This window comes from Triturus cristatus, chromosome 8 (assembly GCF_964204655.1).
Source record: "Triturus cristatus chromosome 8, aTriCri1.1, whole genome shotgun sequence".
In the NCBI taxonomy this organism is placed as follows: domain Eukaryota; kingdom Metazoa; phylum Chordata; class Amphibia; order Caudata; family Salamandridae; genus Triturus; species Triturus cristatus.
The window spans coordinates 773,950,109-773,977,580 of NC_140591.1; the positions used below are offsets into that span (position 1 = coordinate 773,950,109).

At 44.3% G+C, this 27,472-nt stretch overlaps 1 protein-coding gene across 4 annotated transcripts in view; it reads left to right on the forward strand.

Annotated features, from left to right (window-relative positions):
- The window catches only part of ACE2 (angiotensin converting enzyme 2), a 507,698-nt gene that overhangs the window by 208,983 nt on the left and 271,243 nt on the right, over positions 1-27,472 (forward strand). For all 4 annotated transcript variants that reach the window (XR_014967783.1, XR_014967782.1, XR_014967784.1 and 1 more), the window contains exons 8-9: positions 3,417-3,586; positions 6,707-6,933. Coding sequence is in view for 1 of the 4 variants with exons in the window: in XM_085622215.1 (XP_085478341.1) it covers positions 3,417-3,586; positions 6,707-6,933 (397 nt within the window). In the remaining 3 variants the exon portion in view is untranslated. The remainder of the gene's footprint in view (positions 1-3,416; positions 3,587-6,706; positions 6,934-27,472) is intronic.

The window sequence follows — 27,472 nt, forward strand, 5'->3', positions numbered from 1 at the left end:
GAGGTCACAATACACCAACCCTTACTGGTCCATTGTTCCTGTAGTTGGTGGGCCAGATGTTCCGAAAGGAAGTCTAAACATCCTTTGCACGACTGCAGTATGAGAGTGGTTGGAAGGTGTCAGAAATTCACCCGTAAAAATACCTCATCACCACTGTCAAGACCCTATCAGGGCCAACAAGAGTGATATCCACAGGCCTTGAATTGTTGGCTGATTTCCAGTAACTCCATTTTCCTTTCCAGTAGAAGCATGGTGCAGTTGCATCTCAGATGAAACAAAAAGTAGCTCAAAGTATCAATGAGACCCTCATCTCCCAGTAACCAGGACTCCACACCAGTTATTGTGGAATTCATCCCTAACATCCTTTGTTTCATCTCAATCGGATATGATTTAATTGCCTAATCATCTTTTTTACATCGTAAAATAATGTTTGACAATCACTTCCAAGGGTGCCATAATGCCCCTCTGGACCCTTGCCAGTTTCTGTGTGGTTATGTATTTTGTATACTTCTCTAATGTACCCCTCCCTTCATGGATTGGGGTTCTCCCATGCAGGGTGCTTTTTGGGTATTCTACTCCTAATGGCAATGCTACTGTCTCTCGCTGCTTGGGCATGCCGTGATAACCATGGTTGCTAGACCTTTCCGGGTTTGTGCTGCAGTGCGATGACACCGATTAAGCCATTGCTCACCACTTGGCCCCAAATGTCTTACTCTTCCTTTGTTTTGTCAGTGGTGCATCAACGTTTGTGAGTCCTTGGAGTTCCAGTTCCACCAGCGGAGCTGAGATCCCTGAGGCATTCCTAGCACTGCAATATTCATTTTAATTTCAACACTAGCCTTGGAGAGAGCTGCCTCCTGATGCCATGTCTTGTACACCCAATGGACTGCCAACTACATGAGTTTTACCACCCGTCCTGTAAAGGTTCACTGCCTCTATATGGAGTGGAAGTTGTCCTCACTGCCAAGCTTCTCTTTCTTGGTGGTTAGAGCTCTTAAAAACATGATATCATCAAATGGAAGGTGATTTGTGCTGGATACATACAGTGAGAATATTTCTGCTATAAAATAGCAATCTGCATTTAGCAGCAGAAGCCGGGGTAGCTTTTTCTACTGAAGTTTCTAACTCTTCATGAAATGCATGTAGTGAGGCGAGAAACTGTGGCTGATGCTGATACAAAGGAGAACTAATTATGAAGATTATTTAATGAATGACAAGGAGCTGGAGACAATTGCAGAACTTTCAAAGGGTAAAGCCCTAATATGATACCTGCTTAAGTCTTTTGGCTTGTGGGCACGCATTTTTACCATGTTATTGACAGGGATTTCACGTACTACGATATGTCCCTTGTCCTGGCTGAACAGTAAAATAATCACACTATACAAGAAAGACCCCAGAAACGATCCTAATTCATAAAGACCCATATGCCTTATTAATATAGACTGCAAAGTAGAATCTAAACTAATTCTGAAAGCCATGGTAGATTGAGTTGAGCAAGACATACTGAGCCCAATTCAAGAGAGATTTTCCCCATAAACCGAGTCTGTATCTTCTTGCATATTATGCACAGATATATTATGACAACTTCTGTGCCTCTGTATGTGACATTTCTTGATTTCATTTCAGCCCTGGACCTGGTCCACAGGGCAAGAGTGTCAAAATCTAGAAAACCTGGCAATTGATGTGGCATCATTAACTATTTTCATAATGTGTTCTAGTCAGGAACCACTGCTCAAGTAAGAGAGACTGAGCAGTCCATTTTCAACTTCATGTGGAGCCGAGCTGGGGTGATCGTTGTCCCCACTTTTGAAGTCACTATACATGCATGATGTAGAGCAGAGATGTCTTAGCAGCATTGCAGCCATTGAGAGCTTCCAGACACCAGCACTGTTGTAGGCTGATGACGCCACTCTGAGTGCCAAAATCCCCAAAAGGCTACAAGCCAATCTACCTGCAATGGCGAAGTATTGTACTGAAAATTGATTTAAGAAGAAGTCAAAGATTATGGCCTTTGGAAAACAAAGGGGTTATATCAGGAGTTTTATAATGCCAGGACGGGGGCTAAATTGGAGGAAGGGCACTCTTTCAGGTATATGGGAATAGCATTGTCCAGCAACATGCGTTGGAAAGTGCATATTTACAAAGCAATACACTAAAGTAGAAAGTCCCATTGCATATGGGGATTAATTTGGGAGTAGGCAAAAGTGCAAAGAAAACAGCCCCCATTAGAGAAATTCATTAAAAAAAGCTGCTCCATCTGCCATTAAGTTATCCCACCATAACGGAGGAGATTGGTTTTAGTAACAGTTTCGTCCAAGAAAGATGCCATCTGGCCACCTTAAAAAATGGCTAGGGCAGAGCATTAGGTATATGTGTGTGCACTTGTAGCAAAAGGTATTAGAACTCGCAACAATAAATCAAAAATGCCAAGCAGTCTCTGACACATTTGTTAAGTGCCTAGTAATACCCATGTTCTCCAGGTAAGTTTGAGAGAAATATGTGGGTCATAACTTGTTTGTTCCTTTAAGCTCTGAACTGGTAAGTTGGTTCAAACCTGCACTTGCCAAAGGCCCACGAAGAATCTACCGCGTTGTGTTCAAGTAAATCCTATAAAAATATAATTCATTTGCCTCTTGGCCTTGTTACTCTTTGACGTATATTTAAATATTATTTAAATTATTTAAATACTTATTTAAATTATTTAAACAAGCATCAAGAGCCTCTCTTTCCATTGGTCATACTGATCAGTCCATATTGAAGAATGGATGTCTATTTATCAAAGTACTGCATGCATATCAGAAGCCTTACCCAGAGGGCCTCCCAACAAACAGCACCAAATTTGGTATTGATGGGCTGGGGACAGGCATAGTATGGAAATTACAGGAAGTAAAGAGACCTTTATAGTTCTATTTACTTTTGGGTTCTATGATACCTTTAGGACCTCTGAGATCTGGGGTAGAATTTGCAGTCTCCTGGGTACCAAAATCCAAGCCTGTGATGGCAGCTGATATGTGTTGAAGAGTAGGTTACTGCTTTAGGGCTTCAGTACGACTCCTATTTTAACATTACATTCTAAGAAGCTGGAAGTAGAACGTTTGAGGCTACAAAACCGCAAGTTAATTAAGAGGTTAATTTTGTAGATGCGTGAGTGAATTTTTCAATTTTATTTAGCAATCGCCACCTTTTGTGCTACATTTTGATTTCATTCCTATGTGTGAATGAGGTGAGCCAGTTAATATACACTGGTTGAGTTTCCAGCTTCTCTGCATAAAATGCAAGACAAAGAAGCAAATATGTCTGAAAAATGAAAAAATAATTTGTCACATGACTTCAGAATCTGCTTGTCATTTGCATTCCATAGGGAACACTTGCTCTAGAATTACAATTACTTACAACAATAAACTATTTTGTTTCAGAAATGGACTGTAGACAGAATGTTTAGGGAAGCTGAGGCTTTCTTTGTCTCTGTTGGGCTCTTCGAAATGAATGACAAATTTTGGAATTTCTCCATGCTAACGAATCCTGATGATGGAAGAGAGGTTGTTTGCCATCCCACGGCCTGGGATATGGGAAATAAGGATTTCAGGTATTTAACAAATACTATTCTTACTCTTTATATTTATTTACCACTCTATATATTTATTGGTACGCTTTGTTAGAGAATGGGCCTTAGAGCACAATGCAGGAATATTCAGGACAGGAAACAGAGAGTAAAGCAACACTGATTATAGTCCACAAAATCAAGTCTAACCTGAATCAATACTATCTGATCTAATCAAATCCAATCAAATTCATTTATATAGCACCTAAACTCAATGGTATTAAGGAGGATGGGTCACATCAAATGAAAAAGTGATCTTCATATTGTTTCTTAAACTGCTTTAAGTCAGTAGTCTGTCTTAAGGAAAGAAACAGGTCATTCCTGAATCTGGATCCGATTGTCAGCAAAACCCCGTCTCCACTCTGCTGTTGAGTACAGTGCTAAACTAGCTTCAGCATAACACATGGCTCGTTTGGGACATTCCGGCCAATCAAATGAACCCAGTATTCTGGGTCTGTAAATATACAATGAAAAAAACATAAATAAAATACTGAAAAAAAAAAGTACCTGTCTTCTGATGTTCTTCTGCTCTTTGTCCTCGCTTAAGCACACAGACTCCCAGTGTCCCCTGCGGCCAACCCTGACATTGATCTCATACTTGAAAGCAGCATCTGGATTGGCCTGAGCGCCATCAATTTGCGCTCCCAGAGAGAATGGAAGTCTGTGCTTTGCTGCTTTCAACCCAGCAACGCAGCTGGGTTGGAGACAGCTCAGTGTGCTTATCAGTTTGGCCATCCTGACATGCACACTGACAGCAGTGTAACCACTTCCTCTGGTCACTGCTCTCGCGATGGCCCACTTCCAATACTCGCCGGCCCTCAGAACCTGAAAAATAAAACAACAATATATCATCATTTTATTTTACAAGTTTTGAGGCTGGCAGGGGCTGATGCTCCTCCGCCATAGCGGAGGAACCGCAACTGCCTGTCTCATGTAGGAATGTGTGCATTAAGTACAATGCCTGGAAACCCAATATTGATCCTCATAGGAAGACATCCCAGGGATGGAGAATAGGAATGATTCAGTGCAATTTACCTACACCAGACAATAATCACACTGTTATATATGATTTCTGCATCCTGCTCAGTATTGGGGGCTCCCAGGATTAGACTATCACAGCAATCCAATACCAACAAGTGCAATAGACACTTGAGTCACATCATTCAGGAATTGGACACGTTTCTAGGCAGCGTGGAGAGCCAGCAACTCATTCCTCCTGGATTCCCTGATTACATTCATTCACCCATTTAAGAAATTACCTTTGGGGGGAATAATAGGTGGGTGTCATTCATGTAAAGGTGAAACTCGCATAAACAGGAAAGTTGAGGTTGACATTTAACATTAGTCCATCTGCCAGAGAAGATACATGGACAAACCCCAGTGAAGACAAGCATATGGAATTGGGTGGCATACATAGATTTTGCATTGCAAGTCCAAATGATTATGGTGGACAGAGGCGTCACCCAAATAAGTTGTTTTTCAAACTCCAGCGATACAAAACCGTCAACAGCCACATATATGGTGAGGAAATATTTGCGATCAGTGACTGTAGGCAAGAGTGAGCTTGGAATAAACTGGGGCAGAAATTAGGCACCAAAATAAGTGCGTCCCATTAGCACACCAGGGCCTGTATTACCATAAGGGCACACTTTCTTTGTTTGTGCCATGGCGCACCTTAAAACAGGTGCGCCGGGTGCAAACAGGAAAAGTGCACACGATTATGGTGAATGTGCTTCCCTCAGGGCAGCTGCAAAGTCGTGCTACCCTGATGGCAGCATATTCAAGCAAAATACAGTGTGGCTGCTTCAAAAAAGCACCATGTTTCACGGTGCGGGCAGAAACCCACCCGCACTTTGAAGAGGGGAGAGAGATCCCCTTGCAGGCAGGTGCAGTGAGTGACTGCACCGGTCCGAAAGGGAATGTCAGGGTGTCATGTTTGTTAGGCTTGTCCTGTCATGTATACCCCTTTTTACATACATTGTCCCATCCACCTGACAATAACGGTTCAGAAGGGTGACCTTTTACCTAGTAGTTAGCTCTGTCCCTTTGTGAACAGGCTCTTGAAATATTATGAAAATAACGCTGTACCTGATGTACATAAACAGGTCCCCAGGAACTGCATACTTACTCTGTATAAGGGTCACCGCTTTTTTTTCATCCTCAGCCAACAGGCTAACTATGCATGATCACATTGTTTTGATAAACATTTATGATTGTTTGGAAAACATTTATGATTGTTTTCAAAACATATGTATTCTAGAAGAAACTCTAGAGTGACCACTCTAGTATATAAGACCCTTATTCCCCCCTGCAAATTAGAGGAGAATTCCTTCCAAGCTGACATGGGGGCGCTGCATGCTGAATCTTCGACATGCAGCGGGGTGTCATCCTCGAAGCGGAGACGGGGTCCTTTGTTCTCTACCATCAAGTGAGGGAGTTGGAGCTTCCCTAGGGGATTCTTGGCTAGCTACATACATATACATGCTACACTTACATATTTGGGCTAGGTACATTTAGGGAAATTGCGTAGGGTGCGCATTTTAGGACTATGCAAGTGCTACTGTTTTATCTGAACTGTGTATGTTCATCTTCTTAGCACTATGATAGAAATGTATCTTCTGTATACTATATTGTCACTTGCAATTTCTATCATCTGCTTCTGTCTCCTGACCACAGTTTCATGCCCAAAGTTTGGGCAGCACGGCAAAGTCTATTCTGTATGGCTTTTACTTGTTGGCTGTTGCCTTATTCACATAGGATTTGCCTTTTTGAAAATTGTTCTGAATTATCTTGGGGGAGAGGGAGGTCTACTTTTACTTAGAATACATTTGTTTAGTTGGAAACAAAACATGCGCCAAATCCGCATGATACAAATGCAGATTTCAAAACACATTTGCTATCTAAACAAATGTATCAATGTGGCACCATACGGTCTTCTTATGAGGCTTGAAACCTAAATAGATTTGAATAGGTTACAAGAAGAAAGGGTGGTTAACAATTTCTTACATCAGCATTGTTGTGAGAAATGACATTTAATAGGTAATGCTTATACGTTAATAATCTGCCAGTTGTCCTTCACTCATGTGACAAATGCATCATATACAGGATAAAGATGTGCACAAAAGTGAATATGGAAGACTTCCTGACTGTCCATCATGAGATGGGGCACATTGAGTACGACATGGCCTATTCTACGTTGCCATTCCTACTGCGAGATGGGGCAAACGAAGGATTCCATGAAGCCGTGGGCGAAATCATGTCACTATCTGCTGCTACTCCTGAGCACCTGAAATCTCTTGGTCTGTTGCCAGCTACATTTGTGGAAAATAAAGGTAAGAGAAAGAGAAAATGTGTGTGTGTGTGTGTGTCAGTGTGTGTGGTATTCATAGAGATAAGCAGAATGTAAAATGCTACGACTCATAAGTGAATGTTGAAGTGGATTGTGATGCCAACAGCATGTCCTCAACAATGATAATAATGTTATTCTCTGCCAATCTGCATATATATGTTTTATGCCTCACTTTTTTATGTGGACTGGTTATAAATAAATGTGCATCTGATACAATGAGTTAAATCTATCTATATTCCTACTAAACACACTCTGTGAATATTAGCAGAGTTTTTCTACTCTGTTCAGTTATTGTATTTTGCAGTGGATGAGTCAAAAAGCAGAGTTTTATGACATTAGGTAGTCTATACTTTGAAAATAAAACATAATTTGGCCTTTGTACTGTGATAAATGGTTAAGTTTACATTTATGAAAGCACTTATTTCAAATAACATTATATTGGGCCACCTTTATTTTTTCTCAATATGTGTGTCTGTGTGTGTTTATTGTGTTATGTTTGTGTGTGTGTGTGTTTATATATGTGAATAGGTATGTAAGTGGTTGTGTGGGTGTATGAGTGGCTCTGTTGAGAGGCTTTATTTGGGATTGACGGTGTGTGAGTAGCTGTATTGGTGAGGGAGTGGTTGTGTAAGTGTCTGTATGGGTGAGTCAGTGGCTGTGTGAGTGACTGTATGGTTGAGTGGCTGTGTGAATATGTTTATGGGTAAGTGAGTGGCTGTGTGTGGGTAAGTGGGTGTGTGAGTGGCACTGTGGATGAGTAAGTGGGTGTGTGAGTGGTTGTATAGATGTGTGAGTGGGTGTGTGAGTGGTTCTGTGGATGATGTCATCCGTGATATCATCAGTGATGTCATTTGAGATGTCATCAGTAATGTCATCAGTGATGTCACATACTATGTCATGAGTGATGTGAGGTTATAAGCAGTGCATTGCGGGGGCTTAAGTTAAAGTTAGCTCAGGTATATATAATTGCTGAATTTCAATGGTTTTGTACGAGTGAAATCTGAGCCAAACTATAACATCCCTGTAACCAAATCCAAAAAGCTTTATTCGACAAATAAATGTCATAAAAGCGAAATACATCTAATAAGATTCATTTTTGTTACAAAAAGTTTAATTGCAAATAATATAAAAAATAAAGAAAAAGATTAATAAATACACATCAATCTTACACTTGATTAAAAATCGTATTAAACATCTAGAATAAAGCATTAGATAAAAAATTGGATTGTCCTAATTAAAATTACAATAGGTAATTAAGCATACACAGCGATTAAAAAGGATAAGCTGCAGACATAGATGCCAGACATCGATTAATCAATTGGTTAAAAGAGATTTTGATCTTATAGCCCACATCCAGCTCAGATACTTGGCTACAGCTGTTGCAATACATGGGAGAGTATCCCTGTAACCACTCAGACAACGGTGAGCTCCCGTCATGCTCCATGGATGAGCTCACTTCCGGAGGAGGCGTAACAGCTGCTCTGCAGACAGCCAACTTTGGCTGGGAGCGCTTGGAGAAAATCACGAAAATGGCGAACACGAACGTGAACGCTGCATTTAGTTATTTATTTATTGATTTCAGAGTCTTATAAAGCGCTGGCCAGACTCGAAGGTATCAGAGCGCTTTATAACATTTATCATGATGCAATTGGATACACATTATTTCAATAGACAGCATTGGCTCGTGTCGAATCTTGTTAAGGCCTGGAGGGAATCATAGAAGCGAATCAAAAAGCAGGCAATGTAAATGCCTTCTTATTGAGGTGGCTGTATTATCCTCTGGGTGAGATTCCTGTGGCAGAGGAACTCTGTCTCGCTGGTTGGAAGCTATCCAGTTGGATGAGTTGGGTTGAGGTAGAGGTCTTTAAGCTGTCTTTTGAAGTTTATGAAGGAGGGGTTGGTCCTGATATGGACTGGGATGGAGTTCCAAATTTTAGGAGCATTTCCAGAGAAGGAGCGTGATAAGGTTTTCTGTTTGTGAGTTTTGGGAGGACTGAGAAGTAGTGTGTTAGTGCTCCTGAGATTCCTCATCTGACCTGCCTTTTTGAGTTTGGAAGCCAGTTAGGCGGCTCTGAGGTTGGAACGCACTTCAATCGCTAGACATTTTAGTTTAGTTCTCTTAGAGAGGGAGAGATGTGGTCGTATTTCTTTATTTCTTTGCATCTTATTCGCTTTGAGGGGAAATCATTGTTGGAAGGTGAGGCAGCCGCTGGCTCACATGGTGCATGAATAGGACATGTTACCACACAAACTTTTACAACCCATGCCTTTACAATGTGTTTTTTACATCGCAACATCCATTACAACGCATGATTTTACAACGCATGCCATCACAATGTATTTTTAGAAACTACACTTACAATGCATTCCATTACAACACATACCATTACAACGCATACCATTACAACGCATAGTACTTTTAGGGTAACAGTAGTGTAAGTGTTGGATAGTGTAGGGGTAAAAATTACTATTCACACTCCAGTGAGTGCAACAGTTGGGTAAGTGTTGGATAGTGTAGGGGTAAAAATTACTATTCTCACTCCAGTGAGTGCAAGAGTAGGGTAAGTGTTGGATAGTGTAGGGGTAAAAATTACTATTTCCCATTACTTACCTTATACTGCGTTGTAATGGCATGCATGTAGTGTCAGGCGTTGTTATGGCTGAGTTGTAATGGCATGCGATGTAAAGGATGTTGCATTGTAATGACTGCATTGTAAAGGTAGTGCGTTGTTCTGACTGCGTTGTAATGGTTGTTTCCCGTGGCGCGTGTGTGGCTGAGGAGATGCGCAGGAGGTGGGTGGTGAATGGTGGATGTTGCCTGTGCTGTTTGTGCCTCCCCTGTCACAAGATGTTGGAATGGCTGGACTGTGGCCTTTCACTTTTAGCCCTCTGTTTCACGGCGTCTATTGTGGGTCTGATGTGCATGCTCCAAGGGATGCACAGAAATATATTGGAGGCATCTAACGGGGGGAATACTAACTGCCTAGCTCCACGGAGCCCCAACCATCTGGAGGAGTTTGGAGAGATCCAAGGACTCACGCGATCTCCAGGCAAGAGGAAAAGTGAATGCAGAAAAATCGACTGGTGAGTCTCCGATGAGCTTTTGATTTCTCTGTTGGGCTGCCTTTCTGTCCTCCACTTCCCCACTGTTTCAGGGCTTCCTGTGTTCAACTAACTCCCTATAAAGCAGCCCAGGTATTCAAGGTTACTGCAGGAGGGGGACAGTAGGAGAACTTGAGGAGGCTGAGGGAGACTGAGAATCCCAAAACCCAGCTAAGAAGCAATAAACCTAACGGGCCCTAGAGCGGAGACAAGGCGAGAGAGAAGGAAGGGGGAAAAAAACCGCTGTAGGTGGTCATAGCGTATAGCTGATTTGATTAGCTATAATCACCAGGAGATTAGGAAGAGGGGTCGGAAGCAGCTCTTAGGCTCCCCCTTGAGAGGAGGAACAACCAATTCGGTTGCGGAAGCGGTTCGCCTACTGCGGATGTGGCTTGCAGCCGACCTGTGTTAACTCCGGCATTACCCTGACTCAATTCAGGCAACAAGAGACAACGAACCCTCAATGAAGCACATTTCAATAGGCCCTTCAGCAGCAAAAAAATGGGCTACAAGGAAGAAGCCAAAGCCAAAACAAAATATCGAAGGAGTCAAATCTTGTTCTTCCAATCACTCAACTCTCTCTCCATCCAGATAGAGTGGAGTATAACCTTCACAGGCTGGAAGAAACAAGATAGATGTAGGGAAAAACACAGAAAAAGGCAGTACCCCCTCCACAGTTGAGACAGCCAAGACAGGAATCGATTCCTCCAAATCGCGAACAGATCTGTTAACTGAATGCCTAGAATATATGTCTCAGAAATCAGGAAAATCAACTTATCCTCTCTTCACTTTGGGAGGGCCTAAGGAGGTGCACAAAAGCAATCTTCTCGAACCAGCCAACATGCAATTGAAGATCAATGGTGACGTACCCCTTGCCATGGCGATAGAAGTTGCTCCAGTACACAACAAAGAATTAACAATATTAATGGAACTAGAGGAAGAAACAGCAGAGATGTCTTCTCATACTATATCATCCACTACTATTGAGACAACGGTAAGCCAGATATTATGTGAGCTTCGCGCAAAGTCTTTGTTGGAATGATTGACGAGTTTAAACACCATAACGCCCCGGCTGGGATAATACAGCAATCCTAGCTAAATGTCCTGCATAAAGGCAGATCATATATATGCTGCCTTGCCCGGACCTGTGGACCTGCTGCCTGCTCCTGAGCTAATTTACCTTTCTGCTGCACCTGGGGCCCTGACGCTGTGTGCCTCCCCTGGCGGCGCTCCACACCATCGCGCGGCCTCGGCAGGGGGAGACTACAGCTCCCAGGTTGCCTAGCGGCCAACTCACGTTCTCTTCGCGCCCGGAGGCGCAGAAAAGGGAGAGGCTCCCTCGGTGGAGCGGGTGTCTTTTTTTGTGCTACCTTGCCCGGACCTGTGGACCTGCTGCCTGCTCCTGAGCTAATTTACCTTTCTGCCGCACCTGGGGCCCTGACGCTGTGTGCCACCCCTGCCGCCGCTCCACACCATTGTGCGGCCTCGGCAGGGGGAGACTACAGCTCCCAGGTTGCCTAGCGGCCAACTCACGTTCTCTTCGCGCCCGGAGGCGCAGAAAAGGGAGAGGCTCCCTCGGTGGAGCGGGTGTCTTTTTTTGTGCTGCCTTGCCCGGACCTGTGGACCTGCTGCCTGCTCCTGAGCTAATTTACCTTTCTGCCACACCTGGGGCCCTGACGCTGTATGCCTCACCTGCCGCCGCTCCACACCATCGCGCGGCCTGAGCAGGGGGAGACTACAGCTCCCAGGTTGCCTAGCGGCCAACTCACGTTCTCTTCGCGCCTGGAGACGCAGAAAAGGGAGAGGCTCCCTCGGTGGAGCGGGTGCCTTTTTTTGTACTGCCTTGCCCGGACCTGTGGACCTGCTGCCTGCTCCTGAGCAAATTTACCTTTCTGCCGCACCTGGGGCCCTGACGCTGTGTGCCTCCCCTGTCGCCACTCCACACCATCGCGCGGCCTCGGCAGGGGGAGACTACAGCTACCAGGTTACCTAGCGGCCAACTCACGTTCTCTTCGCGCCCGGAGGCGCAGAAAAGGGAGAGGCTCCCTCGGTGGAGCGGGTATCTTTTTTTTGTGCTGCCTTGCCCGGACCTGTGGACCTGCTGCCTGCTCCTGAGCTAATTTACCTTTCTACCGCACCTGGGGCCCTGACGCTGTGTGCCTCCCTTGCCGCCACTCCACACCATCGCGTGGCCTCGGCAGGGGGAGACTACAGCTCCCAGGTTGCCTAGCGGCCAACTCACGTTCTCTTCGTGCCCGGAGGCGCAGAAAAGGGAGAGGCTTCCTCCGCGTTGCGGGACGCGCGCGGGCGGCGCCGGACGAAGCCTGGACAAAGGGCGGACCGTCTGTGGCCGTCCGGGGACGACGGAGGCCGGGCCGGGCAACCCCCCTTAACCACCGGTATTCCTCTCCCTGCATCCTACGTGGGCCCTTTATTATTTCTATGACTGCATTGTGACTCTATTATACTGGTGTTTATGCTAGGGGCGCCCTTGTACATTATTGTTTTAGGGTGTATGATATACGGCCCGCAATTACCTGTGTGATTGATAAACTCCCAATAACTTTCTTTAAGGTGACGGCAGTGTTTCCTATCGAAATACACTGCGTACAAAATATAATGGCTTCTTCTCTAAGGTCCGGGAGGAAGATTGCTCAGGATAGTATAGGGGGCTCTGTGTTTGGGACTCTAGACAACTTAATCACAAGAGCGGCTAGTGTTCTTGAGCACAAAATTACCCTCACTGAGAAAATATTGTCCTTAGAGCTACTGGCTAAGAGATCCCTCCTTGGCAATATAATGGGCGCTGCCTCCCCCGAGCGCCTGTCTGTGCGCACTGATTTATATCCGACTTCAGGTACTGTGATTGTGGGGTCGGATAAATCGAACTATAGCAGTATAGATACCACACCTGATAGTATTTCCATCCTAGACCATAGACCACCAGATGTGAACTTTACAACCAACCCCTTGCTGCCCTCTGTATTGGTATCACTGCCTGATATCCCGGAAAAGGGGAGTATGATCCAGCATAATACTGGTAAAACAAAAAGGAAAAAACGTGGAGGAGGGACTCAAAAGGGAAGACGAGCCAAAGTGTCTAAACCCGATACTATCTCGAATGCAATCCCCTCCTTCCCTACTTATACCACCCCCTTACTTGCCCCCAGCCCTAGGTCTATTAAGACAACATCTTGCCAGTCATGTGCTAATCAGCTCCCTAATGGTATTTTGGAGACCCTTCAACAATTGTTAAAGTCATTATTGCTTCCCTTACTAGAGAGAGTAAAACAACTCTGTACTATTCTTGGGAACTTGGAAAGCACTGTGGTCACCAATACGGCTATTTTAAATAAACTCATTGAGCCCATTGCTGATCATGGGCAACCGACATCTCTGGGTAAAGTAATAAATGCACAGAATGATTTGACTGACACTCTTCATTCCATTTTGCCCAGCCAACCTCCTCTTGGGCCTACCCCTACCAAGTCCAAAGAGCTAGCAAATCCATCTGCTTTGGACCTTCCTAGGGATGAAGGTCAAATACTTGTCGAAACAGGTGGGACGAAATTGGCTCATAACAACCTTAGACCACAGACCGATGATAGAGGGAACACTGTGCCCCTGAGTGAAGATCCGTTTCCTAAACCCCCATGTATTAACCTACCCCCCGAATCTTTACCGTATACGGTAATTTTGGCAGGTGTTCCTGGGATATCATATGATAAGTCTGAGTCCCACAGAGAGCTTAAAAACAAGGTTATACATTGGCTCAATAGGAATAGGCTTCCTCCACTTTACATGAACCCTGAAATTTTGACCGTTAGAAGAGTGAGCTGGCTAGGTACCAAAACTAAGGACGTAGAGGGTGACTGTATAATTATAAACTTTAGAGACCCCAGAGTGGTAAAATTCATCTGTAATCAATCCAATATCCAGGGCACTAGAGGAATTCTCACCCTTGATTTGTGTTATTTTTACCCCACTATCAACCACGGTATTTACAATGCCCAGATGGATGGGTGGGAAAGGATCCACGGACGTCCACATGGCCCAATCAGACAGGATTTTCTTTTTCCCCTGTACAATCGATTTGGACCATTGAGTAGCTTGGAGGGGGTGGACTGACTGGTTGACAGCAACACGGGTCCTGATTGTGGTAGCAATTTGGGGTATGGCAGTACTAGCAGGAGAGAGCTAGTACTTTGTAGAGACAATTTGGGGGGGTTCTTAGGAGCTGGGAGCGCATCACCAAGCACGCCACTTTTTATATCACCTGCGCCATATAGTAAACCTGTCTCTTCTTCTTCTCCCCCTGTTTCTCTTAAACGTTCACAAGGCAGAAATGTATTCTGCAAAATGATAGCCGATCCAGTGTTAGTTCCCCATGTTAGAGAGGCCCAGCATAATATGGTTAATCATACTTGTCCGGAACTAAGCCCTCGTGAACCAGGGTCTCCATCTCTCGACAAAAATGCCAATTTGATTAACCCCCAGGTTTTCCCTCTGCAACATCTGCTTGTTGATAGTGCTTTTCAACAGCTTACTCTGGTTTCCTGGAATATAGCTGGCCTCAGGAGTAAAATCTCTATAGATGAGTGGATCGCTTGGGTGGAAAACTATGACATTCTGGTCTTTCAGGAGACATGGTCAGTGGATCTGGTTTATCTATCTGGCTCCCTTAACTTTTATAAAGCAGCCATCAGAGGGACTAAGGGCAGGCCCTCAGGTGGTCTTAGTATCTGGGTTAGGCAAACTATTAAGTGTAGACCCACAGAATTGGCCATAGACAGCCCAGACCTCCTAATATTACTGCTGCACCTCCAGGGCAGCCCCGACATTATGATTATTAATGTTTATAATAGAGGCCAGCCAGGAGGGCGTGGTTCCACTACCTTTTTACATCTTGATGGGTTCTTGGAATCAGTCCATCCCGATACTAACGTAATAATATTGGGAGATCTTAATTGCTGTTTTGAGCCTCTGACTGTAAATGGAGAAACACTTATGACTGACGTGGATGTTTTATGGAATATTCCCCATCTTGATTTGCCTCCTGTCAAGAAGTGGACTGAGTCCGCTATTCAGTGGACGAGTTTGTGTCTGGGGCATGGTTTTAGGGCGGCAAATGGACGGACTGACTCAGATAAAATGGGTCGGGACACCTTTGACGATGGGTTTCGCCATAGTAGAATTGATTATGCCCTTATTAAAGTGGAGTTTTGGTCCACCGTAATATGGTGATTTTGGATCGCCCTGAGAGTGACCACAACCCCCTAGCTCTATGCCTTCTGCCATGTATTGCCCACAGAAGTGCTGAGAAAACTGAGATAGCCACTGCTGATGCCCTCGCTACCAACAATCTGCGTAGAGTACGTTGGGACGGGGTAGCAATTGATACTGGAGCACTGGAGGAGATCAGCATAAAAGTTTCTTGTGCCCTGAAAGGCCTGCGCTCTCTTCCATCCCAAGTAGTTGTCAATAGGGAGATTACTAAAATTCATGAGGTCCTATTTTTGGGCCTAAAAAACTACTTCTCTAAATCCACTAAAGTAAAAAAACTAACCCAACCTAAGCGCAATCATTGGTATAATAAATCGTGCCGTGAGACCTATGGTAGATTGAAATCTGCTATTAAAACAAAGATCGTGAGTGATATCCAAATAGCTAGGCGCAATTACTTTAAAGCCAAAACCCTGGCCAAACAATCTTGGGATAATAATCATTGGCTAGAGCTTTTGGCAGCCAGTAAACCTAAAAATTTGACCAAGTTCTGGCTCATTGTAAAGTGGGGCAACTCACCAGATGCTCAGATTCCGATCAACCATGTTCCTCCTGAACTATGGGTGGAGCTTTTTGAGTCCCAGTTTTCAGGCTCTAATCTGATTGACGAAAATATTCCCTTTAATTTCTGTGATTTGAGGTCGAAGCAGCATTAGACCAGATACCCTGTGGAAAGGCTCCAGGTATGGATTGTGTCCCGCCGGACGTTTTTAAATATGACCGAGGAAACTGGGTACCATATATTGCATTCCTGGCTACTGCCACAGCCAAGGGGGCTGCCATCCCCGAATCTTGGAAGGGGGCAGAGATACTGCCTATATTTAAGAAGGGCGACCGCTCTTGTCAAGGGAATTATCGCCCGATCAGCCTGATCGACTCGATCCAAAAAATCATTGCTAGGATGGCTTTAGCAAAATTCAGATCTGGATCGAGCAGGGGGATATATTATCGCCCTTACAGGCTGGGTTTAGATCCTGTATCAGTACCATCGATCAGGTTTTTAGGTTTCAATTGGTCGTGTGGAAAACGGTCTACTTAGGCGGCGGCACTTTGTACGCCGCTTTTGTTGATCTTAGGTCAGCTTTTGACCTAGTTCCTAGGTCTAAATTATGGGGGGTTCTAGGTAGGTTAGGGATGCCCCCAGATCTCCTGAACATCGTGATTAGGCTGCACGATGCAAACTTTGCTCGGATAAGATGGGGGAATCAAGGACAGGTCACAGATAGATTTGCAGTAACTCGGGGTGTTAGGCAAGGGTGCGTCTTAGCGCCTACCCTGTTTTTGTTATTCATAAACGGGGTTGTGCAGTATTTTTCAAATATATCAACAGACGACCCTTCCCTAGGTGGTACTAAGTTTCCGCTACTTATGTTTGCGGATGACACCCTTTTATTATCGCAGACACAGAAGGGGTTACAGGCGGCCTTGGATAAGTTTGATGACTTTTGTCTTGATCACGATTTACAAGTTAACGTTTCAAAAACAAAGCTCATGGTTTTTAAGAAGGGAGGACGTATGGCAGGCCATGTTATGATGAACAATGAGAAGCTGGAACAAACTAATGTTATGACTTATTTGGGGATTGTCCTTGAAAGTAAACTGAGTTGGAAGCCCCAAATCGATATTTTATCACTTAAGTTTGCCCAGCTTTCCGGGTGTTTGGTAAAAGAACTGAGATTGTCCGTGACTAAAAGGATAGGTCCAGCAATGAAGATCTATAACTCCAGGATTAGTTCGGCCATCCTTTATGGCGCAGAACTCTGGGGGCTTGCGGAACTTTCTCCTTTGGTCAAAGTCCAAAATAAATTCTTGAAGAATCTTATTGGCCTTCCTAGTTCAAGCCCTGTGAAACCATTACTATTGGATCTTGGATGTCATTCAATAGAAAATATCGCCCGGTTTAAACCAGTGGCTTTATGGAGGAGAATTTGGACCACCCCGGAACTAGCCCTTTATGCCAAGGCCATCCAGGATGTCCGTTCTATTTTGGGCTCGGGTAACCTAGCATGGTTTAAGCAAGTTAGATTACTCCTGGAGTCCATGGGCCTGGGTATTTTGTGGTCCGACCCCGCTAACAACCCTTTCCCCTCTAAAAAACTTTTTAAAAGTTTATATTGGTCCCATATTCAGCAGAAACACTTTAGTCAAATCTCGGCTACCTCTTTGACCGGCATGTTCCTGGTGTACAAAAGCGACCCTATATTAGAATAATATTGGGATATCATCTGCAAGCACAGTGACAGGAAACTTTATCATCAGTTAAGGGTCGGCTCCCTACCCACTAGATCATTTACTAAAAACTGGAAGGGGGAGGAGTCCGACTCCTGTCATTGGTGTATTGCTCGTAGAGAAACAGTTGGACATATATTCTTCGAATGCCCAGCTTACGCCGCTCCTCGGGCAAAATGGCTTAAACCCATTTGTCGTAATATGGGCATCAGAGTGGGGTCAGTGGCAATAAGAATACTAAGATATGACTCGAGTGAACCTATTGTAATTGCTGTGGCCAAATTTCTAGGCTGGGCCTGGATTATTAGAGCAAGGCAAAAATGTTAACCATGTACTGTGTTTCATTTTTAACCAGTTTCTTTTATTACCATTGTATCGATTTTAATTCTTATTTATTACTGTGTAGTTTTATTGTTTGTTTTTAATGGGGAAGTACCTTTTAACACATTCTAATTTTTGTCTAATGTCTTTTATGATGAATTCAATCGAAATAAAGACTTATTGACTTGATATATTCCAGTCAGTAGAGTGGGCCAAATACTTCCTTCTTTCCATTAAGGGAGAGGGGGTGTTTAGGAAATAGTATCCGTATCTATAAGAGATTTGCGAGGATAATTGGCATGTTGAAGATAAGGAATAATATTGACACTTTCTTTTGTCTGTCCACGTCAGTCTAGCTCAGGGATAATAGTCTGTTTTTTACACTATCCTCAGGGAGGAAGCTCCTAGTACCATGTCACGGTACAACTGCAGGGGTAAGTAAGGAAGGGGGGTTGGGTAAGGGCACAGGGGAAAGATGGGCCCATGACAGGTAGGGGCCCGATCAAATGGAAGGGGAAGGAGATGGGATCACTTCAAGGTGGGGGAAGAAAAAAGAAAAGGCAATAACCGGCCTAGTTAGGAGCATCTTCCAAAATGTCAGGATCAGACACAATAGAACAAATTACGAGGGTAGAAGAAGACACTTAAAGAGAGCTAACAGAGGTTTGAAAGAGATAGCCTGTTTTAATGGCTGAGCAACAGGTATTGCAAATAGTCTCATGGAATATAAGCAGGGGTAATAATCAAACTAAATTGAGAGCCACACTTCAATGGCTAAGGGGAAATCAGCCCCACCTGATTTTATTGCAGGAGATTAATTTATAAAAAAGTATGCCTCCACCCAAGTGGCCAAAATTCATGAAACAGGTTTTTCTGGCCTAAGCCGAAGCAGCTGTAAGGGGGATTGCAATATTATTCACATGTTATTATCAAGGGGAAACCCTCCAGGTTATGAGCGGCCCTTGAGCGATGGGTGATGGGAAATCTGAAGATTGGGGAACAGATCTTCCACTTAGTGAGCTATTATGGCCCAATAAATGATGAGACCTTAGCCTTGGAAAAATTGGTCAACTTATTAATTCCATTACATGGAGGTATAATTATAGGAGGGGATTTTAATTTTATTCAAAATTTGGGATTGGATTCTTCTCATAGAAATAAGTCACAAAATAAACGGCTAACCTCTAGATATTTGACCAGTATGATCAGAGATTTTTCATTTGTTCTGAGACTCGGCTGAAGCTGAGTCCCAAGATGGCTGCCAACACTTCCTGGTTGAAGTTTTGGCAGCCAAACAGATCTCAGTACGAGATAGGTACGGTTCGCTAACCGCCATCCTCCAGGACCAGCCCCTTATGTCCCGGGGTGCCAACCCGGGAAATACCGGTTTGCTCTGACTGGGTGGGAGCTTTCACAGCTCTGCCAAGTCAGAGTAGACACTAACTCAGCAAGTGGGAGCTGTCTAACTGCTCCAGCTTGCTGGGAGTGGATTTTTCATCAGTTTCCCTGCCTGCTGTCATGCGGGCAGGGAAACAGACAAAACTAATGCTCCCACACAAAGGGAGCTGCATGTTTAGCAGCTCTCTGTGTGTTGGAGCCATGCCGGCTCCTGTTGGTGGCAGGGACCTGACAGGGACCGCAGCGGCATTCAGGCTCTCTGCGGCCCCAATGGTGCAGACTGTGGGCCTTGGGTGGGAACAAGGGCACCCAGCACAACAAGGCCTGGCCCCGGGGGATGGAGTCCCTGGGGCCGAAATCGGCCCAGGGAGAGAGGCTGAGCAGCCCCCTTCTCCTATTGAATTGTAGCCAATAGGGATTGGGTTCCTAAGGCCGAAATTGGTCCTAGGAGGGAGGCCACATGGCCCACTCTCCCATTTACTTGTGACCAGCCTGGGGTGGGGAGGCTGAACGCCCCCCCCCCCCCCACCCCTTTCGTATTCTTAGCAATATGCAAAGGTATTCCCACCTTTTTCCACATCAATGGACAGCTTAACAAAAGGTCCCAAGAGTGTTTCAGCTGATTTTGGTTACGCGTTATTATGAGGACATCTTCACCAAACAAAGAAGCACTTACTTCATCTAGAGAAGAGGAAGTACCCCTGCTTGGTGGAGATTCACCTCTTTGTATTCTCATTGTCTTCTCAGGATGAGGATTCACATTATCACAGACTTGTGGATGAAGACGCTTGAGTAACAATCATATTGCCAAAATTACGTACACACAAGGTCCCTGGAAATATTAACTTGTGGTCCTTTACGTAGTTGTAGTGTAGAATATGCATGAAGCCTTTACCCAATGAGCTGGCATTTACTAATTAACCAGATGAAAGTACTCCAGTTGGGTAGACATTTTCGGCAAAACTGTGGACACTTCTGGGGAAAAAATTAGGTTCCATTCTGATCCTGGTGCTCATGTCACAGAAGTTAAACCTGAATACAAATCACTTACAAATATAAACATAGCAGGTGCCCTAGTTGAAGCTTCACTTCAGTAAAGCACAAACAATCCCAACTTCGTGGGCTACTGTCCTTGTCAGGAGTTTGCTGAGAAACAAGAGATTAGGACTAGGTCCATAGTTGGCAAGGATAACTATGAACCTAGTTTTGCCTACTCTGAGTGTGAAAATAAATGGCACGTGGTTGTGTAATGGTATACAGGATATTTTGACACTTTGGTTTTGGCATCCAGATTTAAAATCAAGCTGTTTCCATTGGTGTGAAATGTGTGAGATGAAAGATGATTGAAGTGGGGGCATTGGGATGGTGTATAGAGGTACATTTTGGAAGTTCACAACAGATATGTGTATTTTGACCTATTTCCTTCATCTGATAGGTTGAACATGTTTCACATAGTAGGCCTTTTTGACTGGGATATCTTTGTGGCAACCTCACCCCTATCTCTTGTAGAATCCTTTTGTGCTCCTCTGGCAATTACATTGCTGTTCCAGGTTTCAGTGCTTACATTTCTACTTAATCAGCTTCCATTTGAACCATGAAGAAGTGATCTGACCATGCATGTCATTCAATGTGTTCCCTAGCAGTCTGAGTTCAGCCAATCGCCTCTTGGATGAGAGCCTTCAGCTTGTTAAGGAGGTCAAAAGCGAGCATGGCAAATGGAATGTGCACTGTCAAACTAAAGTGTCACATAATCAGAATTTTGTTGGATTTGACTTTACGTGAATGCTAAATTGAACAAATTTATTCAGAAAGGTGTTATGTTTGTGGGTACAGTAGGGCACTGCTGTGGTGATACAGCTGTTACTTCAGGTGTCTGTTATGTTCAAAGTATGGGAATGTTATACAGGAACTGTGGTAGAAAGTTGTGAAATGTAGGCTAGTGCTATCCCTTCTCTATTCATCTGTATGATTTTGGGGCCAGAAGGAGGAAGATCATCAGGAATGGTGGCAGGGTGCATCAGTGAAAATCTTACTAGTGCAGAAGTGTGTCGAAATAGCAAACAAGCACTGGGCAATGTAGATTCTCTAGTTGAAGGTCATGAATAGTGGTGAAGAGTTACAGTATGGAGAGTGAATTAGGAGGTGTAGAAATTTGTCAGTGTGTGGAAAGTGTCGATTCATTATCAATAATGTTGCCTTTTTAAGACTCTGGATCATCTCTTCGAAGGCATGCATCCTCTTATTTTTAACTTGATGGTCCTATTGTAGTAAGCATTGATAGAGTATTTTCTGCCAATGCTGCAATAGGTGGTGGCATCATATCTGTGACCAGTGGATTTCTGGTTTGAAAGCTGTGCCAGCTACAGCAGAACAAGAGGAGGGTGATTTTTGTCCTTGGGATGCTATCCACATCTACAATTAGAGTTTCTCGGTTTGAACTCAAAATGTCTTTCTTAATTATTTTTCTGTTATTTTCTTTAGATTGGGGTGCAAGGATAAATGACTGAAAATCTTTTTAACCCAGCACATAATAGTTACAGTTTGATATTTTCTCTGGCATTGATTCAGAAATTCACAGTAGGTCCGGATTTCTGGTATGCAGAGTGGTGTGGGATTACTGGCTACTTAGAGAGTTCAAGGTTAATGTTTAGGGCATAAACCACCAAGGCATGGAGGGAGAGTTAATAATATTAAATGATATCAGGAGCAATCTCCAAAGGGATCAGAGCTAGATCGGTGTGGCAATGCAGGTGTTTAAAATGATGCACAGTGGCAAGCTCTGATGCTGATGGAAGGTGTGACCTGCGCAAGAACGCATACCAGCAGACTAGTCCTAATTGGGGGTTCCAGTGGATGTCCAAACAACATGGTTGATTTCTTTTCTGAGTGTATCCATGCTGAGACAGGGTTTCTCTGGAAAATAATGTCAGTCAGTCAGTGATAACTTTATTTCGGTCATAAGACCATAAAAGTACACATAAGTACATCAGCCAATACAATAAAACAATAAATAAGCATAAAAGTTTAAAAGAGGAATTAAACTACAAGTTATCAGTGAAAGAGGAATAAGTACAAAATTTAATTTAAAAGAAAAATTCGTCTCCTACGCCACATGCTATGGGTGTCATAAGTTAAAGACCTACAAGCCTGCATAAAATAGTGAAATCCCAAGTTCCTGCAAATGGGAATCAACCAACGTTTTCTGATTGCATAGTAGGCAGGACAGAAGAGCAACACATGTGCAACAGTCTCTATTTTATAATTACATGCAGGGCAACTTTCCTGGTTCTGCGTCTGCCACTTAGATGAGAAGGACCTGACCGGTAGGGTACCATGTCTTAACTGAATGTATAGTTTTCGAGCAAGCGGAGGTTCAATTTGGTCCATAAATTCCTCAAGTTTTGGGTCTGGTTTAACTATGAGGAACTCTGAAGTCAGCCTACCCACCGCTGTAGAACTCGAAAATGATTGAGAATTCTGTATACATATCAGGGAAAGGAGTTCTTTCTTTGGTAGCCCAGAACAGTAGGTTTCCGGGGTTGCCCACAGCTCCGGAAGTCCTAGGCAAATACTAACTGCGTTAATATGCTGGAGCCAAGGGATCTTTTTATGTTTAAGGACAGGCCAAATCTTAGCAAATTCTGCTCTGTATGAGGCCAGTTCAGGGACTGACCACAACCTCTTCCAATACAAGATTGGTCTGGCACTTATGATCTCCTCTATTGGGACTAAACCAAGGTCAAATCTAAGGGGGATCAAAGGCGTGCTAGAAGGGAGCCCTACAAGAGTTCTTAAAAAGGACTGCTCAGCCTTTTTGAGGGTCCCTATCTGCTTATGTCCACAAAGTTCAGCCCCATAGATTGCAGCCTGCCGACAGTAAATCTCCAAAGCAGGGGACACTGGTTTGTAAGTTGATTTTTTTAAAACTTTATTTAGACCCCCCACCAACTGAGAGAGCTTAAGTGTCGACTTAGCAATCTGCACATTCCAATTAAAGTTCTCAGTTAGAGTAATGCCCAAATAAACGAAGGTTTTAACCCTTTCAAGTGGTGTGGCAAATAGAACTGGATTTGGGCGCACCCGCTTCGGGGGGTTGAAAATCATAAATTTTGTTTTCCCCAAATTGATTTCCAATCCCCGCAGCTTGCAGAACTTCACAAAACCATCCAGTGTATTTTGAATGCCCGATGATGTTCTAGACAGCAACAAAGTGTCGTCTGCAAACATCAGAGCGGGCACTCGACCTGTAGCCAATTTAGGGGCATCATTGTTTACCACACAATTCAGATGGTCGACAAGACCATTTATATAGAGGCTGAATAGCGTGGGAGCCAACACACACCCTTGGCGGACACCTATTTGAACAGGAAATCGGTCAGTAAGACCGCCATGCTTGCCACACCTTACCTGAGCAAAATTATTTTCATGGAGCCTAGATAGGACGGCCAGTAAGTAGGGCGGAAGACCCAAGTCTGCTAAGACCTGCCACAATTTAGCTCGTGGAACTAGATCAAAAGCTGCCCGCAGGTCAACAAACACAAGGTAGAGGCTGCCACCCTCCACCATAGCTGTTTTCCAGTGCAAGACCTGCAGGCGAAAGATCTGATCAAGAGTGGAGGTACCAGCCCTAAAACCTGCCTGGAATGTAGACAGAATCCCATTCTCCTCAATCCACCCCAGGACCCTGTCCAGGAGAACCCTCCCCATTATTTTTTGCGAAGTATCAATTAGGCTAATAGGCCTATAATTGGAGGGAGTTAATGGGCAGCCCTTTTTTAGGATGGGCACGATTTCTGCTCCTAGCCAGGTGGGGGGCACATCACCCCCCTGCAAGATACAATTAAATAGGATGACCAAATAGGGAGCCCATATCTTTAGTTGTGCCCTAAACAGGTCCCCAGGCAATTTATCAAGGCCAGGAGCCTTATTGGGGAGCATTTTTCCAATTGCTGTTTCTACCTCAACCAAGGTAAAAAGTTCGGGTGGAGCACAATATACAGAAGGTGGCGGAGGTTCAGGAATGCTAACAGACAATCCATCATGATCAGGCATGCCATATAGATCACCAAAGTGGCTTTCCCAGGTTGAGGAGGCAATATTGGGGGCAGGAGCATGGAATTGCCCACTAACTCCAGTTGCTACAATGGACCAAAATGATTTGGCGTCATTGCGACTAAGCGCAAAACCCAATTCTTCCCACACTGCAGCCTCCCTTTCCTTCTTCGCATCGCTGATTGCCTTTTTATACAGGAAGCGATTTACCCTGATGGCTTCTCTGTCGTTGGTTTTTAAGACCAGCAAAAGAGCCTTTTTAGCCATGCGACAAGTCGTATTGAACCATCGAGCTGTTGCGGTCCGGAACTGGATTACCCTCTTTACTGGATACAGAATATCTTTTGAAGCAGCAACCAGTTGGCCATGAATGTCAGTTGAGCAGCCCGAAGGACCAGCTCTCCCCATCTCTTCAATGAATGGTATGATGATGTCATACAGTACCGCAAGTTTACTGTCAGACATTTGAAGTTCTGGCCATTTGACCCTCCTTCTGCAGTTTGTAATTGTCAATGGATCAGTGACTTGGTTCTCATCCGGGGGAGGGTTTTTTAGTCCAAAACTCCCCGGTTTAAGGGTCAAAGCTAGAGCATTATGGTCACTGTCAAAGCTCTTAATGACCACAAACTCATAAAGCCTGTCCCAATGCCTTGCTTCAATAAAGATGTAGTCAATTATCGAGGTATGATTTAGTCTATTGAACGTTACTTTCCCAGGTCTATCTGGCTTCACCCTTCCATTGCATGCTCGTAACGCTGCAGCTAAGGAGAGCGACTGCAGTTGCAAGACAAGGGGAGTCCAGACCTTAACCAGAGGGGTCAGCGGGTCTGGAATGTTCCATAGTAAATCTACTTCATCTGAGACTCCTACATTTGGATCCCAAAGGGGCTCAAAATGACAATTAAAGTCCCCACCCAAGATTAACACAGTGGAGGGGTCAAGTGACTGTATGAGGATAGACAATACAATAATAGCCTCAGATTCCAGTCCCCGCTTAATTGGCCTTGAGTAAACATTTATCAAAGCAATATTTGGGCCATTTATTGGGTCCAGCAGAACAAGTTGTACGTCCCGACAATTAGTTGGAATTTCTAGTGCCTTCACTCCTAGATACGTGCCAACCCATATGGACAGCCCGCCCGAGGGTCTGCTCCTATTGCTCATATTTGCCAAAATGTCGTATGTTGCAAAGCCCGGAACCACACTCTTTTTAAGCATCCAAGTTTCTTGGAACATACAAATGTCAAATGAAGCAATAAACGCACCCCACTCAGGAATGGGCAATTTATTCTTGAGACCCGCCACATTCCACGAGAGAATTTTAACATATTCAACATCAGTAGCTTGCTTAGGTGTTAGGGAATCCAGGGAACCATTGGAATCGCTCAAGGTGAAGGACCCAGCACCAACCCCCTGCTCAGGTATGCAATTTGAAAGAGGACGAGAGACAAGGGAAGGAATAGATGGGTACTCGGCAGATAATTCAGATGTCAAGATCCCCTCTAGTGGTCTAAATCGTTCAATTGGGTCGGATTTTCCAATATGCAGTGGTCTAAGATTATTAATTGGGTCACATTGGCGAGGAGCGAGGGGTAAATTGATCGGTGGCCACGTCTGTCAATCACAATCGTCGAGGTCAGAAAGGGCTTCAAATCTATTTAAAGCTTCAAATGGTGTGAATGGTACCAGGTGGTCCATCCTCCCGTCTCTACTCCCATAGCTCCTGGGCGGTACAATGTCCAACCTTGGGACGTTATCAAAAATCATTGGTTTGAAATTAGGTTCAAACACTGTGTGCCCATTATTATAAAATACACGTGGGTTAGTCTTTGGGAGGACAAAAGCCCCAGGGTACCCAACTCTGGACCCTTGTATTCTGGGGTAAAAATGAGTGAGTTCCAAAGGGGCGATAGAATTTCCAGGATTCCCTACTGACCAGTTTAGAATATATCCAACGGCCTCGGGGTCTCTGAAATTAATAACAATTAAATCCCCCTTAATGTCCTTCACCCTACTTCCCAGCCAGGGGAGTCGGCGAACATGAAGGATCTCGCCATTGATGTTATAAGGGAGGGGACGATTTTGGCTCAGCCAGTGTACAGTTTTATTTTTAAGCTGAGAAAACCCTTCCCTCTTACCATTCGGAAGTATTGGGACTCCCGCTAGTACAACCACATAGGGTACAGCTTCTGGCGGTAGTTCAACTTGAGGCTCCTTACATTTCGCGACCTTAGCAGTGCTAAAGCTCCTACTCTCGTTACCCATATTTCCTGCGCCCTGTTTTTCCCCAACCCTCTGGGTTTCACTGGCAACAAGAAAAGCCGATTGCCTTACGGGTTTAGGGGGTATTAACCTCTGTTGTTTAGAATCTGTGGCCGTGCTAACTTTAGTTGGGCCTTCACGCGCAGCAGGAAAAGAAGAAGGCATGGTGGCTACGGGAGAATGGGCCTGGACCTCATGGTCCTTAACCTGCCCAGCTTTACTACTGATGGCCAGCTCTAGATTCCCAAGCCTTTCCTCAACCCTCTTCAACCTCTCAATAATTGGTAACATAAATGACCTTATAAGATGTTCAATACTTTCCAAAGGGTCAGTAAACTGTACTTCCTTTGGAGGACAATGCAAAGGAGTGCCTAATTCCGCTATTGTTGGTACTATAGTTAAAGCAGCCTTTGGGGCTGGTGCAATTATTATGGGGGGCCTTTGAGATAGATACAGCTGGTTTGACAGCCTTGGTGTTTTTCCCAAAATCGGAATGGCTGATCCTGGGTCTACATGGGTCTCCGCCCTTTTTCCTCCTTTTATTTAGTGGTGGGCCAAGAGCTTTGGACAACAATAGTTTCCTATTCTTCTTTTTCGGGATCTCCACATTTGGCAGGGAAGGGTCAACTATCGCTTCTACTTCTAATAGAGAATCGCTAGGAGGAAGGATGGTGATTGCATGTAAACTATCAGACGAATTAGGTAAAGAAAATGAAGGTGATAACTCCCGCAAAAGTACGGGAACACTATCTGTGGAAAGCAAATCATCAATTTCAATAGAGGGGCTTACATCAGGCATAATAGGTTGTTGTGATAGATCTATAAGGGGCCTATTCTTCATACATTCGACTGACTGGCGGCGCTCGGCCCGGCGC